The sequence below is a fragment of the Phycodurus eques genome, chromosome 5, assembly GCF_024500275.1.
Source record: "Phycodurus eques isolate BA_2022a chromosome 5, UOR_Pequ_1.1, whole genome shotgun sequence".
Lineage (NCBI taxonomy): Eukaryota > Metazoa > Chordata > Actinopteri > Syngnathiformes > Syngnathidae > Phycodurus > Phycodurus eques.
This window is the reverse complement of record NC_084529.1, coordinates 6,272,527-6,291,463: the sequence shown is the minus strand read 5'-3', so window position 1 is coordinate 6,291,463 and position 18,937 is coordinate 6,272,527. Positions and strand designations below refer to the sequence as shown.

The 18,937-nt window shown below is 45.2% G+C and overlaps 1 protein-coding gene across 1 annotated transcript; it reads right to left on the bottom strand.

Moving 5' to 3' along the window:
- Nucleotides 1-427: 427 nt before the first annotated feature.
- On the bottom strand, nucleotides 428-17,463 carry cotl1 (coactosin-like F-actin binding protein 1). Its single transcript, XM_061677226.1, has 4 exons — nucleotides 17,138-17,463; nucleotides 16,547-16,629; nucleotides 10,907-11,064; nucleotides 428-6,798 (listed from the first exon to the last, which is right to left on the bottom strand). Exons 1-4 carry the CDS (start codon nucleotides 17,212-17,214, stop codon nucleotides 6,688-6,690), a joined length of 429 nt encoding a protein of 142 aa, XP_061533210.1. The 5' UTR covers nucleotides 17,215-17,463; the 3' UTR covers nucleotides 428-6,687.
- Nucleotides 17,464-18,937: the final 1,474 nt, after the last annotated feature.

The window sequence follows — 18,937 nt, the reverse complement described above, 5'->3', positions numbered from 1 at the left end:
TTCTGTAATTATTTTCCAGTCTTTAAATGTAAAATTGGATGTTAACAATACAATGCAAAAATCCCCACTGGAAGTTAAGAATAGTTTCATGAGTTAAAACAGGTTATTAAATAAATGATACATTCAAACATTATAAAAAAATATGCATGAGATCTATACTGAAATAACTTTTTAAAATATATTTTTAGAAGTTTTATTTGTCATTGGCCCTACAGGAAGGTGAGTGTGAATTTCTCCTTGAGGGATTGTAATGAGTATAATACATTAAAATCATTAAAATACACTAGTCACAAAATGGGGATGTTCGACCTTCAGGTAAAATGTCTTTAAATGTGCTGTAACCTTTATGTCACGGTTGGTTGGCGAAGGCGAGGGAGGCAAGCCAAAAACATGGAGGACCCAAGTGCAGGGAAGCAGGGAGGCAAGGTAGAAGTCCCGAAAATGATATTTAATTCCAAATCAAAGGTAAACAAGGGTCATGGAAAAAGCAAACTAAACTGAGTCCCAAAACTGATCATCAAAAAACAAAGAAACACTTTGAACAAACCTAAAACTGGAACAGGACATGACTACTGAAACTACAGGCGACTTTGACATGTGCCACAGACAGACTACAATGACAACTGATAATGACATACCACAAGGACAATGAACTGAAAGAAACCGGGGAACTAAATACAAACATGATTGACGAGACAACGAGGAACAGCTGTACAAGACGCGAGTGGCTGGAAAGAGCTGATTGGTCGACACAAGGCAGAAGGTTGACGACAACAGGTGGACACAATAACTAAATGAGCACGTCACAAACATGGAACAAAACTAAACACAAACCAAACCAGACCATGACACTTTACATAGTAAATTCATTTGACCTCTAAACTTTTGTCCGACTGTTCAATATTTCTTGCACAATTTACTGTTCTCTAACAAAATGTGTCGTTTGCTTTCATTTTCCAGTAAAGTATCACAATGTGATGTCAGTTTAAGGTGTACTTTTAAGGAGGGGGGGGGGGGGGGGAACAAAAAACACTACGAAGTGTTTAGATTTTTATTTTGAAATGACTTTTCCCACCAAAGTATAGAAATAAAGACTTCAAATTCCTAAACTCTGCAGACACAGTTTAATCCAAAAACATAGAAGACATATAAAAGATGCTTTAACTGAGAGATGGCCAATCTCCTCAGTTGGCTATGACCTTGATGTTGACGGAAGCACTGCCAAACGTGAGGCGTCAACAATCGCAGTGTGCTGTGAACAAGGTTCAATGATGCCGCTTTCCAAGGGAGACAAAGGCAGTCAAATACGATGAGGAGACCTCTGAAGGGGGAGGGGGGGGGGGGGGTCGTTTTATGGAACATTACATCAAAACAAGAGCTGCTGTTGAATGAAAAATGACTCAATGTAATCATTGTATTTCTGTAGCATAGTATTTACAGATATCCCTCTAAATTACCACTTGTACTTCTTCCAAACAGATTAACAATATGGAAATACAATATGCAATTAAAAAACAATACGAAGCACTAGTCAAAATGTACAAGCAATTACAGATTGAGACTGCCCAAACTCTTAATTTGTGCTGAGTGGTCTGAGGCACACACAAAACAAGATGACAAACATCAGCAAGGATAATATTAGAAAACCTTTTTGTTATGATGTACATTGTATGATAACGAGTGGCATACACAATATTTCAGACGTGCTTACATTTCACAATTTGTGGCATTATTCTGATATAACAGTGCTGAAGCCTTGATGTGCATTCACTTCTTCCTGGCCAACTGCATCCCAGCTGAGTATGAGCTTGAGATGACAATGCATAGTTCATTAAATAAGCAACCATGTGGTGGCTGGTGGCTCCCTCCCACCAACTGACTGTAGTAATTCTTAAATTAGACCATTTCAATCTTAAAATGTGTTTGTGTCAAGTCAAACAGAATAGTGAGAATTAGCATTTTGCGACCAACTCTTTAAAGTAGGGCTGCACATTATGGCCCCAAATCAATATCTTATTTTTAGGCTATATCGAGATACCCCATGTATGTCATTTAGTATGCTGTATCCCGGTAATTTAACTCTCTGTTTTAATCTGTAGACATTTCTGGACACTTGTATAATGTTTCTATAGACTAAAACAAATTTAAAGATTACTATATTGATTTTTAACCTCTTGGAACTGGACAAATGTTTGGATAGTTGTTTCCGTTACGCTATGATTGTTACGCTATGCTACGCTATAATTGTTACGCTATGCTACGCTAACAAGTAATGTAATCCATCCTGTTTCTATACTTGTCCTTATTAGGGTTACGAGTCGGCAATGGACAATTTAGAATCTTCGATTTCTCAACGTGCATGTGTTCGGAATGTGGGTGGAACCATGACAGTTGGTATCTCACCAAATTGCATGAGGATACTAAGAATGTGACTGGAAAGCCGCTGTTTAAAACAAGCCACAGTCAGTCAGTTTTATGAATTCACAAATACTAACCTTTGACCAAGGATGGCGAATGCGCGCACACGCACACACTCAAAACAATATTGGCAGAAACAAATGCAAGCAAAGAGCAACGTTTAGCCTGATTTTCTGTAACTCCAGTACTGTAGTTAAAAACACTGCCGCAATGAATTCTGGGTTCCCATAATGCTTTTCGTTGCCAGAACCTTCAGTGTTAGAATCAGTGCCAATATTTAAGGGTAGGCAATCACTTGTTCACACCATGTCCATATAGCCTGTTGTACACATCACTCAAGCATAGCCTTTAATAGGCATGTTTTTGTGGAGTGTGTGTGGATGGTGACCTCAAGTGAACAAAATAAAATACGTGCACCTCTCACGTATTGGCATTGAATTGCATATGAAATTTATATAATTGGTCCCTGCTTTCTGTTATGGTAGGGTTTTCTGGAATGTAACCCCCGCAATAAACGAGTTTACTGTACCAGGAGAATACAAGTAGAGGTGCAACAATTCATAATTAACCAATTATCAATTATTTGTATAATCAATGAATCGTTTAGAGACCTTTTTGCACTGCAAAATTGTCCAAATCCTCGGAATTTTAGCTTCTCAACAGTAAATATTTTCTGATTTCTGGTGTACTCCATGAACGCAGACTGATTATTGTTGTTTATTCAAAAAAAGACATTTGCAAACATGCTTTTACTTTGGAAAACAATGATCAGCGTGTTTGCCCATTTTCTGACATGTTACGCATCAAACCAGGAAGTGAATTATAATCAATTTCAGTTTGTGCACTGTCAATTTGAAATAATGTTTTTTAATAAAGTGACCGAAATTAACTTGCTCCAGGTACGTGGAATGTCACCTCTGTGGCAGGGAAGGAGCTGGTGTGTGAGGTTGAGAAGTTCAGACTAGATATAGTCGTGCTCGCCTCCACACATGGCTTGGGCTCTGGTACCAGTCCTTTTGAGAGGGGTTGGACTCTTTTCCACTCTGGAGTTGCCCACGGTGAGAGGCGCCGAGCAGGTGTGGGTATACGTATTGCCTTCCGGCTTGGCGCCTGTACATTGGGGTTCACCCCAGTGGACGAGAGGGTAGCCTCCCTCCGCCTTCGGGTGGGGGGACGGGTCCTGACTGTTATTTGCGCCGATGCACCAAACAGCAGTTCAGAGTACACACCCTTTTTTGAGTCCTTAGAGGGGGTGCTGGAGAGCGCTCCCGCTGGGGACTCCATCGTTCTGCTGCGGGGCTTCAATGCTCATGTGGGCAATGACAATGACACCTGGAAGGGTGTGATTGGGAGGAACGCCTCCCCCCGATCAGAACCCGAGTGGCGTTCGGTTATTGGACTTCTGTGCTCACCACCGATTGTCCATAACGAACACCATGTTCAAGCATAAGGGTGTCCACACGTGCACTTGGCACCAGGACATCCGAGGTTGGCGTTCAATGATCGACTTTGTGGTCGTGTCATCGGACTTGCGGCCGCATGTCTTGGACACTCATGTGAAGAGAGGGGCAGAGCTGTTAACTGATCACCGCCTGGTGGTGAGTTGGCTCCGATTGTGGGGGAAGATGCCGGTCCGACCTGGCAGGCCCAAATGTATTGTGAGGGTCTGCTGGAAACGTCTGGCAGAATCCGCTGTCAGAAGGAACTCCCACCTCGCGCAGAACTTCACCCACGTCTCGGGGGAGGCGGGGGACATTGAGTCTGAGTGGACCATGTTCCTTGGTGGTCGCTGAGGCAAAAACCCAGGCGTGGGAGGAGTTCGGTGAGGCCATGGAGAACAACTTCCGGACGGCTTCGAGGAAATTGTGGTCTACCATCTGGCGTCTCAGGAGGGGGAAGCAGTGCACCATCAACACTGTGTATAGTGCGGATGGGGCGCTGCTGACTTTGACTCGGGACGTTGTGAGTCGGTGGGGAGAATACTTCGAAGACCTCAATTTCACCGACACGCCTTCCCATGAGGGAGCAGAGTCTGGGGTCTCTGAGGCGGGCTCTCCTATCTCTGGGGTTGAGGTCACCGAGGTGGTTAAAAAGCTCCTCGGTGGCAAGGCCCCGGGGATGGATGAGATTAAGCCCAGAATTCCTAAAGACTCTGGATGTTGTAGGGCTGTCCTGGTTGACACTCCTCTGCAACATCGCGTGGACATCGGGGACAGTGCCTCTGGATTGGCAGACTGGGGTGGTGGTCCCCCTTTTTAAGAAGGGGGACCGGACGATGTGTTCCAACTACAGGGGGATCACACTCCTCAGCCTCCCTGGTAAGGTCTCTTCAGGGGTGCTGGAGAGGAGGGTCAGTCGGGAAGTCGAATATCAGATTCAGGAGGAGCAGTGTGTTTTTTTTCATCCTGGCCGTGGAACAGTGGACCAGCTCTTCACCCTCAGCAGGGTCCTCGAGGGTGCATGGGAGTTCGCCCAACCAGTCTACATGTGTTTTGTGGACTTGGAGAAGGCCCTTGTGGAGTCCTGTTGGGGATGCTTTGGCAGTATGGGGTACCAAACCCCCTGAATAGGGGCTATTCGGTCCCTGTACGACCGGGGTCAGAGTTTGGTACGCATTGCCGGCAGTAGGTCGGACACGTTTCCAGTGAGGGTTGGACTCCGCCAAGGCTGCCCTTTGTCACCGATTCTGTTCATAACTTTTATGGGCAGAATTTCTAGGGGCAGCCGAGGCGTAGAGGGGTGTCCAGTTTGGTGGCCTCAGTATTGCATCTTTGCTTTTTGTAGATGATGGGGCTCTGTTGGCTTCATCAGGCCGTGATCTCCAACTCTCACTGGAGTGGTTCGCAGCAGAGTGTGAAGTTGCTGGGATGAGAATCAGTACCTCTAAATCTGAGACCATGGTCCTTAGTCGGAAAAGGATGGCGTGCCCTCTCCAGGTTGGAGATGAGATCCTTCCCCAAGTGGAGGAGTTCAAATATCTTGGGGTCTTGTTCACAAGTGAGGGAAGAATGGAACGCTAGATCGACAGGCGGATCGGTGCAGCGTCTGCAGTGATGCGGATTTTGTATCGGTCCGTTGTGGTGAAGAAGGAGCTAAACCGAAAGGCGAAGCTCTCTATTTACCGGCCGATCTACGTTCCTACCCTCACCTATGGTCACGACCTGTGGGTCGTGACTGAAAGAACAAGCGGCCGAAATTAGTTTCCTCCACAGGGTGTCAGGGCTCTGCCATGGAGAGAGGGTGAGAAGCTCGGTCATCTGGGAGGGGGCTCAGAGTAGAGCCACTGCTCCTCCGCATTGAGAGGAGCCAGATGAGGTTGCTCAGGCTTCCTAAACAGATTCCTCCCTGGTGAGGTGTTCCGGGCACGTCCCACCGGGAGGAGACCCCGGGAACGACCCAGGATACGCTGGAGAGACTACGTCTCTCGGCTTCCCTGGGAACGCCTCGGGATCCCCTCGGAAGAGCTGGAGGAAGTGGCTGTGGAGAGGGAAGTCTGGGCTTCCCTGCTGAAGCTACTGCCCCTGCGACCCGATCTCGGATAAGCAGAAAAAAATGGATGGATGGATGGATGGATCTAACCTTGGTTGCAGACCTAAACATAGGCAAGCACAGGGAAATCATGAAAACGCCATACAGAGATTTTTCAACAGATTAAAACCCAGATGTCCTCTACTGTGAGGCAGCTCTGCTAACCATTGTTTCACCGTGCTGCCGTACTGCTTTTATCTTCACACTTACATACATGCATGTTCCCGTTCTTTCACATTGCAACATTCTTTTCCAAACTGGATCTATGCATGAGTAGTATCTCGGAGATACTTTACAGTCTTCAAAGGAGAACTTCCAAGATTCTACACAATCTCAACACTATATCTAAGTAATCCAACAAGTATAGTATCGCAAATCTCGGTTTTTAACTCTTCTTTTTAACTCTTCCATAAAATTTGAAAGATCTTGAAATTGTATTCATGGCCTTGTAATGGAAAAAAGGGCCACCAGTACAGAAAGAACAGTGCTTGGTTTATACTCTTGAACTGGATTTACATGTCACCTGGTCCACTCTTTTGGATGACCCTGTACTCTTCAAAGTCCTTGCCGTGAGGCTTCTTTTGTGGGACTAATTTTAAAAGTTAAATTCTATGTTCTTTGTATGTTATTTGTGTCGGTGCTGTTGTCATTGCTGTTCGCCATCTTCAATCCCGAATCCTCTCTAAAAGATATAGCAATTTTTAAAACCATTCCTTCTTCCATTTGAATTGTAGCACTTCTCTACTCGGCCTGAGCATCATAGTTGGCGCCGCCCGTCTTCTTCAGCTCTGTGCGAAGGTAGTCCTCATCCACTTCTTTTGGATCGCTGATCATGAACTCCTTGGAAAAGTTCTGTACAAATGGATAAGGAGCGGAAAAGTTGGCTGTCGGAGTGAGTTTAGCAAAAATACAGTACAAAATAATAGTAATGTGTTTTAAAACAGTGAGTGATGCTTGAAATCCTGATAGTTTTTATTTTAATGCGATGGGAACCGGCATTAAATTTCAAAGAAAAAGATTAAGAATTAGAAATACTTATTATTATATTGGGCTGCTAAAAACAGCAGTGTATTCATTCTTCTTTCCAAACTATAACTGTATTAACTGAGAAAACGATGATTTAGCAGTCCTGTGGCTCACTAAATTAACAGTAAAACCAGTGTTTCTGCAAACTGCTTCACATCTGTGTTCCATGAAGACAGACACTACGAGATGACGAGGAAACATCAGACCTTTTCCCGCAGAAGGTCATCCTGCCAGTGCCCGAGCTACCCTGCCGTGTGCTGAGGGGCATCTTACGGTAACGTCTGCTCAGCAACGCTCCCAGGCTTCGGCCGCCCTGCGCTTGGAACTCTTCATCTCGCTTCTTTTTTTCTTCCTCCTTGCAGAATGGAGGATCTGTATCCCTTTTATGTCGGAACAGTTTTACTGTGTCACAGTGGAGTTTTTAAGCTATCGCTGTGTTTTTTATTTTATATATATATATATATATATATAATTTTTTTTTATTATAATTGATGTTTATTGAGAATCACAATCGATCAGTCGAACAGAACAACATTTCTAGAGGGGGGAAAAAGAAACGAAGACAAAAGACAAAGTTGAGTGTGTGTGATGCATTAAAATCGAGGGTGGCAGGCAGGGCGGAGGGGGAGGGCGCCCGGACCGGGAAACAGCACAAACGTGCGGAAGCCCCATCCGACACCCACACCCTCCCAATTCCATACCAGTCCCCCAGGAACCCGTGGATCTGTGCCCTAGATGTGACCCTTGTGAGAGTCTTCCTCCTTTTTCCACCAAATCCACCTGTTGCTCGTATGGAGCGGACAGGCAAAGCATTCGAGAGATCAACCAGCCTGCCTAAATTGTGTTCCATGCAACGTAAATCCAACTTGCGGTCTACTAAAGTACATTTTGGTGCATATTTGGGTCTAGATTAACGAGAACAGGGAACCCCAGCTCTATGCATTGTCACCGCATGCTCTTTCCATCCTCACAGCACAAGTTCAATCTCCTTTACCAATGTTTGTCTGTCCTTTGTTTTGCTTTCCCCTGCATTGTTCTCCTGTAGATTCCCCTGTTAGATTTCATTAAATTGTCTATAAAAATCCACTAACTGTATCATTTGTGTGTGTTTGGGTTGGACAAAAAGACCTCTGGTTATCAAGAGCTCTTATCCAATTCCTGTAGCAACCTTCAAATTATGAGACAGAGGTTTTTTTGTCGTTTTACACATCTAAAAAAGAGACTTTGGGCCACTTTTCGAGATAAAATAATTTTGATTTTAACGCTTAAACTTAAAATCACGTTAAACTGGAAGTAATGCAGGCGTCGCTTCGGGCTTATTCTTTTCTCCTAAATGAATTACGTTTTAATCCAAACCAATATACGCAACACCACGTTCCAAAAAAGCTGGGACAGGGGCATGTTTACCACTGTATTACATCACCTTTCCTTTTAAAACACTCAAAATGTGTTGAAGAACTCAGAAAACAAATTGTTGAAGCTTTGTTGGTGGAATTCTTTCCCATTCCTGCTTGATGCACAACTTCAGTTGTTCAACAGTCAGTGCGTTGTCATGTTTTGCGCTTCATAATGCACCACACATTTGCAATGGGAGACAGGTGTGAACTGCTGGCAGGCCAGTCTAGCATTCGCTCTTTTACTACAAAGCCATGCTATTGTAACGTGCAGAATGTGGCTTTGTATTGTGTTGCTGAAATAAGGGGGAATCCTCATCTTCCGTACCGCTTATCCTCACTAGGGTCGCGGGTGTGCTGGAGCTTATCCCAGCTGACTCTGGGCGAGACACAGGGGTACACCCTGCACTGGTCACCAGCCAAACGCAGGGCAAGTATAAACAAACGGCCTTCTTTGCCTGGAGTTCTTAAATGTTGTGGGGCTGTCCTGATTGACATGCCTCTGCAACATTGCGTGGGGACAGTGCCTCTGGATTGGCAGACTGGGGTGGTGGTCCCCCTTTTTAAGAAGGGGGACCGGAGGGTGTGTTTCAACTACAGGGGGATCACACTCCTCAGCCTCCCTGGTAAGGTCTATTCAGGGGTGCTGGAGAGGAGGGTGCATCAGAAAGTCGAACCTCATATTCAGGAGGAGCAGTGTGGTTTTCGTCCTGACCGTGGAACAGCTCTACACCCTCGGCAGCTTAACCATTCGAACTGCTCTCTCTAACTTTGCTCTCAAAAACATCTAACCTTGGCTGTCCCTCTGATGAGCTCATTTTTAATCCTATTCAACCTAGTCACACATGGGACTTTGCCGAACCAGTCTACGTGTTTTGTGGCCATGTAGAAGGCATTCGACCGTGTCCCTCCAGGAATCCTGTGGGGGGTGCCTTTGCGATTATGGGGTACCCCGTGATACGGTGTGTTGGGTCCCTCTACGACCAGTGTTAGAGTTTGGTCCGCATTGCTGGCAGTAAGTCGGACTAATTTCCGGTGAGGGTTGGATTCCACCAAGGCTGACCCCTTTGTCACCGATTCTGTTCATAATTTTTATGGACAGAATTTCTATGTGCAGCCGAGGCGTAGAGGAGGTCCGGTTTGGTGGCCTCATTATTGCATCTTTGCTTTTGGCAGATGATGTAGTTCGGTTGGCTTCATCAAGCCGTGATCTCTAACTCTCACTGGAGCGATTCGCAGCAGTCTGAAGCGGCTGGGATGAGAATCAGCACCTCCAAATCTGAGACCATGGTCCTCAGTCGGGCAAGGGTGGAGTGCCCTCTCCGAGTCTGGGATGGGACCCTGCTCCAAGTGGAGGAGTTCATGTATCTCGGGGTCTTGTTCACAAGTGAGGGAAGAATGGAACGGGAGATCGACAGGCAGATTGGTGCAGCGTCTGCAGTGATGCCGACTTTGTATCGGTTTGTTGTGGTGAAGGAGCCAGCTAAGCCGAAAGGCGAAGCTCTCAATTTACCAGTCGATCTACGTTCCTACCCTCGCCTATGGTCACGAGCTGTGGGTCGAACAAGACCCCGGATACAAGCGGCCAAAATGAGTTTCCTCCGCAGGGTGTCCGGGCTCTTCCTTAGAGATATGGTGTCATCTGGGAGGGCCACAGAGTAGAGCCGCTGCTCCTCTGCATTGAGAGGAGCCAGATGAGGTGGCTCAGAATCTGATTAGGATGCCTCCTGGACGCCTCCCTGGTGAGGGTTTCCGGGAACGTCCCACCGGCAGGAGACCCCGGGGACAACCCAGGACATGCTGGAGAAACTACGTCTCTCGGCTGGCCTCGCAATCCTCTTGGAAGAGCTAGAGGAAGTGGCTGGGGAGAGGGAAGTCTGGGCTTCCCTGCTAAAGCTACTGCCCCCGCGACCCGAACACGGATAAGTGGAAGAAAATTGATGGATGTTATGTAAATTTGTTTATTTATGAACTTAAAATTAATTCGTGAAAGGGTTGGAACCATTGCATTTTTTTTTTACCGTTATTACAATTGTATAGACAAGTGTATTGTTCTAATGCGTCGTTAGGATCCTTTATGCACTTGTATCCGCAGAGATTGAAGGGCACAAAATCATGGAACTCACAATTTTAATGAAGCTGTTTGTCTTTATTGTTCTGCACTTTTGTCTTTACCATCATAAAAATAAGTGTATTTCATTGGGCCACCACCATTTGCCATCTGTCAATAAGGATTGCCTTTATGATGAATGCCTAAAATTTTAAATCAACTTTTTTTTTTTTTTTTTTTTTTTAAATAGGAATTTAAGTGCGGCAGTTTCAGCATGGGAGACATTTACCCATACAAAAACCAAGGTGGCACAAAAAAATGAATTTTATTATTATTATTATTTTTTAAATACAAGTGTCTTGTCTTTATTGATCAAATTATATGAATTTGATTGATCTATTGATCAAATTATATGAATTTGATCAATATTTTTTGTTTTTCACATTGTGTTGATTCGTGTCAGGTTTTATACCCACAATTCTGCACTGACCTGCACGATTTCTTTCACCAGCGCTTTGTCTGTGCTGATCTTGGCACGCTGGAGCCCACCAATACTCTCCCCGATCCAAGTGATGAGGGTGAACTTGGCTCGTTTGCTCATTGCGTCTCCTGTCATAATCCGCAGGAAGCAAAACAGCCGTGCATCATCTAAAAAAAGGACAAACGTGAATAGGTCTGTACAATATTGAATTGGTCATGACCGAAAGAACAAGATCCCGGATACAAGCGGTCAAAATTAGTTTCCTCCGCAGGATGTTAGGGCTCTCCCATAGAGAGAGGGTGAGAAGCTCAGTCATCCGGGAGGGCCTCAGAGAAGAGCCCCTGCGCCTCCAGATTGAGAGGAACCAGATGAGGTGGTCTGATTAGGATGCCTTCTGGACGCCTCCCTGGTGAGGTTTTACGGGCATGTTTCACCAGGAGGAGACCGCGGGGACAACCCAAGACACGCTGGAGAGACTATGTCTCCCGCCTGGCCTGGGAACGCCTCGGGATCCCCTTGGAAGAGCTGGATTAAGTGGCTGGCGAGAGGGAAGTCTGGGCTTCCCTGCTAAAGCTGCTGCTCCTGCGACTTGACCTCGGATAAGCGGAAGAAAATGGCTGGATGGAAGTATTGAATTGATCACTAAAATTAGCGACACAGAATAAGGGTAGTGGCTGGAGTTTTCATGTTCTCCAATGGACCATGACTTAATCAGAGTTGCCTTCATTGTCATTGTATGCATTACAACGAAATTCCAGTTTGACTGCTTGCTTTGGTGCCTCTTAAAATATTTCGAACTTGTACAATAAAATAAGTACCAAAAAAGAAAAGAAAGGAATTGGCCATAAATAAGAATTACGCGAATAAAGTAAGAATAGGGCAATGTACATAAGAACAGTAAGACAAATAGTTGGCGAGAGTGTAAATTATTACAGGTTAAGTGCATAAAATTGCACAGAAAATCAGCATTACTGCATGTCTGGTTCATGTTAAGACAGTTCTTGTGGTTAGAATTTTGAATTGTTTATTGTGGTAATAGCCTCGGGAAAGAAGCGCTCAGTCTGTTTGTCTAAGCTCTGTGACCTGTAGCACCTGCCCGAGGGTGTCAGTTCAAACAGGTGGTTACTGGGGTGAGAGGAGCCCTTGATGATGTGGGCAGCTCTCCTGAGGTAGCAAAAGGTGGCATAGCAACGATGTACACCAGGCTCGGCAGAGAGCAACCAATGATCTTCTGGGCTGTGTTGATCACTCTGCAGCCCTCTTCTGTCCGCTGCCGAGCACCCCGTGTACCACGCTGTGATACAGTACGCCAGGGTGCTCTCTATGGTGGCTCTGTAGAATGTCACCAGCAGGTTCTCCTCCAAGTTGTTTCTTCTAAGCACCCTCCGGAAGTCGAGTTACTGCTGGGCTTTCTTCACCACCACTGAGGTGTTAGCAGTCCAGGAGAGGTCATCAGAGATCTGCACACCCAGGAATAGGATGGAGTGGATCCTTTCCACTCAGTGCCCACTGAAGTAGAGCGACGCCAGGTCTAATCTCCCCTTCCTGAAATACATGCTAATCATCTGTGGTTTTGTGGTGTTCAGTGGGAGGTTGTTTTCTGAACATCATGCTGTCAGTCTGTTGATTTCATCTCTGTAGTCAGACTCATCTCCCCCAGAGATGAGCCTGACCATGATGGTGTCATCCACAAACTTCATGATGGTGTTTGAGAGATGGGTCAGAATGCAGTCATATGTGTATAGACTGAAGAGGAGGGGCCTCAATACACAACCTTTTGGCGAACCGGTACAGAGTTTGAGGGTGGAAGAGTGGGGGCCGAGTTTCACGGATTGTGCGGGGCTTGTAAATATGTCCTTAAACCACTGTCAGATGGGGGAGGACAAGCCCAGATACAGACGTTTCTGCATCAGGGATGATGTGGTTGAAGGCTGAGCTGAAGTCGAGGAAATGCAGCCTCGCATAGCTCCTTTGGTGTTCCAGGTGATTCAAGTGCAGTGTGGAGTGCTATGGTTATGGCGTCATCTGTTGATCAGTTTGCCCTGTGAGCAAACTGGTGGTTGCCCGACACACTCTGATGTGTTGGAAAAATGTGTAGTCTTTCAAAACACCTCATGACTAAAGGCCTGTACTTGTTGAGGCTGTCCATTGATGGCTTTTTGAGATTTTAAGGCAGGATGGGATGATGATATGTGACAAGGACTAATTGAAGACTGTGGTGATAGTAGAAAACTCCAGTCACTCCAAAATGTGCGCCGCAGATTGTAAACATGCAGACAATATGGCAAAAGAAGGCGATTTCCTTGGGCTATAAATCAGCAAATAATGAAAAACATCTAACCTTGGCTGTCTCTCTGATAAGATAATTTCTAATCCTATCCAACCTGCTCACTCCTAGAGAGAACCTCAACATCTTCATTTCACCACCTCCAACTCTGCTTCCTGTTGTCTCTTCAGTGCCACTGTCTCTAATCCTTACATCATGGCTGACATCACCTCTGTCTTAGAAACGTTGCCTTTCATCCAAGCAGAGACTCTTCTGTCAAACAACACACCTGACACCTTCCGCCACCCGTTCCAACCTGCTTGGATCCGTTTCTTCACTTCCTGACCACACTCACCATTGCTCTGGACGGTTGACCCCAAGTATTTAAAGACCTCCACCCTTGCTATCTCTTCTCCCTTTGGCCTCACTGTTCCCTCTCATTCATGCACATATATTCGGTCTGACTTTGGCTAATCTTCATTCCTCTCATTCCAGTGCATGCCTCCATCTTTCTAACTGTTCCTCCACCTGCTCTCTGCTTTCACTGCAGATCACAATGTCATCTGCAAACATCGTGGTCCACAGGGATTCCAGTCTAACCTCATTTGTCAACCTATCCATCACCACTGCAAACAGGAAGGTGCTCAGGGCTGATCCATAATGCAGTCCCACCTCCACCTGAGACTCCTCTGTCACACATACAGCACACCTCACCACTGTTCTGCTGCCCTCGTACATGTCCTGTATTATTCTAACATACTTCTCTGCCACTCCAGACTTCCGCATGCAGTACCACAGTTCCTCTCTGGGTACTCTGTCATAGGCTTTCTCTAGATCCCTAAAGACACAATGTAGCTCCTTCTGACCTCCTGTACTTTTCCATCAACATCCTCAAGGCAAATAATACATGTGTGGTACTCTTTCTAGGCATGAAACCATACTGTTGCCCGCAAATACATCTGTTCTGAGTCTAGCCTTCACTATTCTTTGCCATAATTTTATTGTGTGGCTCATCAACTTTGTTCCTCTATAGTTTCCACAGCTCTGCACATCACCCCTGTTCTTAAAAATGGGGACCAGCACACTTTTCCTCCATTCCTCTGGCATCTTCTCACCTGCTAGAATTCTGTTGAACAAACTGGCCAAAAACTCCATAGCCATCTCTCCTCCACAGGAATGTCATCAGGACCCACTGCCTTTCCATTTTTCATCCTCTTTTATGCCTTTCTAACTTCCCCCTTACTAATCATTGCCACTTCCTGGTCCACCACACTTCCCTCTTCCTTCTCTCATTTTTATCATTCATTAACTCCTCAAAGTATTCTTTCCATCTATTCAGAACACTCCTGGCACCAGTCAACACATTTCCATCTCTATCCTTAATCACCCTAACCTGCTGCACATCCTTCCCATCTCTATCCCTCTGTCTGGCCAGCCTATATAGATCCTTTTCTCCTTCTTTAGTGTCCGACCTGGCATACATGTCATTATATGCCTCTTGTTTGGCCTTTGCCACCTCGACCTTTGCCCTACGTCACATCTCAAAGTATTTCTTTCTCCTCTCCTCAGTCCTCTCAGTGTCCCACTTCTTAGCTAACCTCTTTCCTTGTATGATTTCCTGTACGGTGAGGTTCCACCACCAAGTCTCCTTCTCTCCTTTCCTACCAGAAGATACACCTAGTACTCTCCTGCCTGTCTCTCTGATCACCTTGGCTGCAGTGGTGCAGTCTTCTGGAAGCTCCTCCTGTCCACCGAGAGCCTGTCTCACCTCTTCTCAAACACTCTTCCTTTCTCAGCTTCCACCACATGGTTCGTCTTCTTAATCTTCCTCCCCACCTCCAGAGTCATCTTACACACCACCATCCTATGCCGTCTAGCCACACTCTCCCCTACCACTACTTTACAGTAGGTAACCTCCTTCAGATTACATCGTCTGCACAAGATGTAATCCACCTGCATGCTTCTACCTCCACTCTTGTAGGTCACCCTATGTTCCTGCCTCTTCTGGAAAAAAACTGTTCACTACAGCCATTTCCATCCTTTTTGCAAAGTCTACCACCATCTGTCCCTCCAAGTCCCTTTTCCTGGATGCCGTACTTACCCATCACTTCTTCATCACCCCTGTTTCCTCACCAACATGTCCATTAGAATCTGCACCAATCGCGACTCTCTCTCTCTCTGTCTCTCTGTCTGGGATGCTCAGAACTACTTCATCTAGCTCCTGCCAGAATTTCTTTTTAACTCTAGGTCACATCCTACCTGTGGGGCAAAGCCACTAATCACATTACACATAACACCCTCAATTTCAAGTTTCAGCCTCATCACTCGATCTGATACTCTTTTCACCTCCAAGACATTCTTAGCCAACTCTTTTTTTAAAATAACCCCAACTCCATTTCTCTTCCCATCCACACCACGGTAAAGTAATTGAAACCCTGCCCCTAAACTTCTAGCCTTACTGCCTTTACACCTGGTCTGCTGGACACACAATAGAGCAGACTTTCTCCTAATCATCATGTCAACCAACTCCCGAGATTTTCCTGTCATAGTCCCAACATACAAAGTCCCCACATTCAGTTCTAGGCTCTGTGCTTTCCTCTTCTCTTTCTGCAGAAGAACCCGCTTTCCACCGCTTCTTCTCCTTCGTCTTCGACCCACGGTAGCTGAATTTCCACCAGCACCCTGCATGTTAATGGTGCCGGGGGCGGACGTTGTTAACACGGGCCACGACCAATCCGGTATGGAATTTTTCAGATGAACGCTCATATTTGTTTGGCAAAGTTTTAAGCCCGACGCCCTTCCTGACGCAACCCTCTGCATTTATCCGGGCTTGGGACCGGCTTCAGTTTGCACTGGCTTGTGCCCCCCATGGGGGCAGCATTTTATTGGAGACAGTCAATAATCTTTATTATTGTCCTGTGTCGGTGCATGTTGTGTCAAGTAGTAGTTGTGGAAGAGGCTCACAGGTAGTTAATGCAATTCAGCTACATATTTTGCAACAAAAATATGTTTTTGTCCAAGCATCTTTTGGAGTTAAAACTGATTGCATTCTGAGTGGACTTCCTATGGGTGCATTGTTACTCAGTCATACAAAAAGCCAGCATGTTTCTGTTTTTTTCTTGAAGCTCGGAATGGGCCATTGTAACCAGTCTTATGCAATGCAACACTGCTAACTGCTATGCTTACATAGTTTCAAGTCTCAAGGCTAATGGGTTACAGAGGACAGAGTCTTAAAAGATTAGTGCACTCCAGAGCCAAGCTGTTGGCCATACAGGCACTTTCAAAACTGCACTGGCTGACATTTTTTAAAAAAAGTTTCATGCAAGTACTCAAGTGTTTAGCATTAGATCGACCTCCATGTGCAAGTGGGTTGATCTACTAACCTGTGCACATCTTTTTTAACTCCTCGTAGTCAGTTCCTTGGTCGGCAAGTACGATCGTGGAGCCTTGATATTTAAACACAGCCCTGGAAGATGTAAAATATAATGCCAATTATTTCTCTGACCGCGGATCATTGTCATAAAATGTCGAGCCACAACAGCCGCATTGTGTCAAGCAGAAGAGCATCCCTCGGACGCCCATGCAAGGTGGCACACTTCTGTATCACAAGCAGAATGTCATTCGCTCTGAATACCGAACAAAGGAAATGACTTGTACTCCTCGAGACCTGCTTTAACTGTGCTTTTACGACTGGGGCCGCGAAACAGACTTCATTCACCAGGGAGCAGTGCAACTAATGCTGCACTGCACATGGTTCGGTTTGCTTGCTACACAAAAGCATGTAACAGTCTTTACTCATGATTTATTTCAAATGGCAAAAAGACATGACGTATCTCTCTCTCTTTTTTTTAATAACACAAATGTAGCCTCGTGGGCGGTAACGAGCTGACGAATGATGAATTATTAACGGGACTCCTGGTTATTGTAATTTTTTTTTTTTTTGGTCAACGTAGATGTACATGCGACATGCTCACCAGTTAGTGTCCGTGTTGTCGTCTCTGACTTTGTTGTAAGCCTCTCTGCAAGCCTCTTTATCAATCTGGGTTGTCATTCTGCGGACGGAAAGGACAAAACAAAAAAGGGACAAGGGGGAGTTGTTGCAAGTCGACGTACCCGAAAAGTACCAAACGCATACAAGTGACAAGTCAGACGATTACAGATGTTGCCACAGAAGCCGTTACCCGACGGTCGCGCAAACCGCACAAAAAGAATGATCCGGATCGATTAACGGGGGAGGGGGGCGATGTTCTGGTGTCATTTCCTGTATATGGCCACGAAATGGGCGTTGGTGATGCGAATAAGTCATTCGGTGCGCTGCCTCCTTCCCGTGAGTTTATTTTGAAAACTCACCGGAAATCTCACTGCGGTCAAGCCAGCCTCCACTCGAAAAGTAGCAGTCAAACCAGCCGCCCCTAATTTTGTTCATACTAGGAATTACGGTAATAGGTCGCCAACTCGCAGCGAAGCCACCTTCAAAATAAAAGCTTTCCAATAATACGGACGTCAGTGCTCTTCGGTTTAGGAATGCAACCAGCAAAGTTAATTGGAATCTTGAAAAACATTACATACATACATTAAAAAATTTACTTTATTTGATATCTTAGGACAAATAAATGGTAATGGGCTCCACTTATATAGTGCTTTATCTGCATCATCACAGTGCCCAAAGCCTCACATTCACACACACATTAATAAACCAATGGGCGACTGCTGCCATGCGAGGCACTGCCAGGCCCACTGGGAGCAAATTAGGGTTCAGTGTCTTGCCCAAGGACACTTCGACATGCGGACAGTCGGACCAGGCATTCGAACCTGTTCTACCTACTGACCCAAAGCCACCCCAACATAATCCCATTGGACAAGTCCAGATCTGTGTGACAGACCAGGTTTGATGAAGATCTGATATTGTATTTCAAAATAAAATAAAAATCTCTGAAAACTGCATATGTTGCTTTCATTACCCCTGACTGAAAAAATCTGTAAAATCTTTTTAATGAGATATTGCAACACCGGTCCAGTTCTGGGGGACACTACACCACTCCAGGTCTCCAACAAAAGAGGTCCCATCAAAATCTGATGTGGCTTTTCAAAATAAAATACTCTTGAAATTGGTATATTTCACTGTCATGATCACGGATTTCAAAAATTCTTAAAAACAAATCTCTTAGTTATCACAACACCAGACCAGTTCTGGGGGACACTACACCACCCCAGGTCTCCAACAAAAGAGGTCCCATCAAAATCTGATGTGGCATTTCAAAATAAAAGTCCACTGAAATTGGTATATTTCATTGTCATAATCACGGATTTAAAATTTAAAAAAAGAAATCTCTTAGTTATCACAACACCAGACTAGTTCTGGGGGACACTACACGACCCCAGGTCTCCAACAATATACCAATTTCAGTGGACTTTTATTTTGAAATGCCACATCGAGTTGGCGACCTATTACCGTAATGCCTAGTATGAACAAAATTAGGGGCGGCTGCCTTGACTGCTACTTTACGAGTGGAGGCTGGCTTGACCGCAGTGAAATACCGCAATACTCCAAATTTACGCTTGCTTGCAAAGTAAGTCGTACTCGGCCTCAGTGCTACATGTTCGACTATATCACACTGTGTAGAATGTGGAGCACAATTTCAGAAAATAGCTGTAAAAAAAAAAAAAAAAATCAAGCTTCTGGATTTGTTGTCACTATAAATGCACATTCTGTGTTAGGGACCGTCTACAAATTAGACATACCAGGGTTACAAATGTGTAACAAATCATCCATC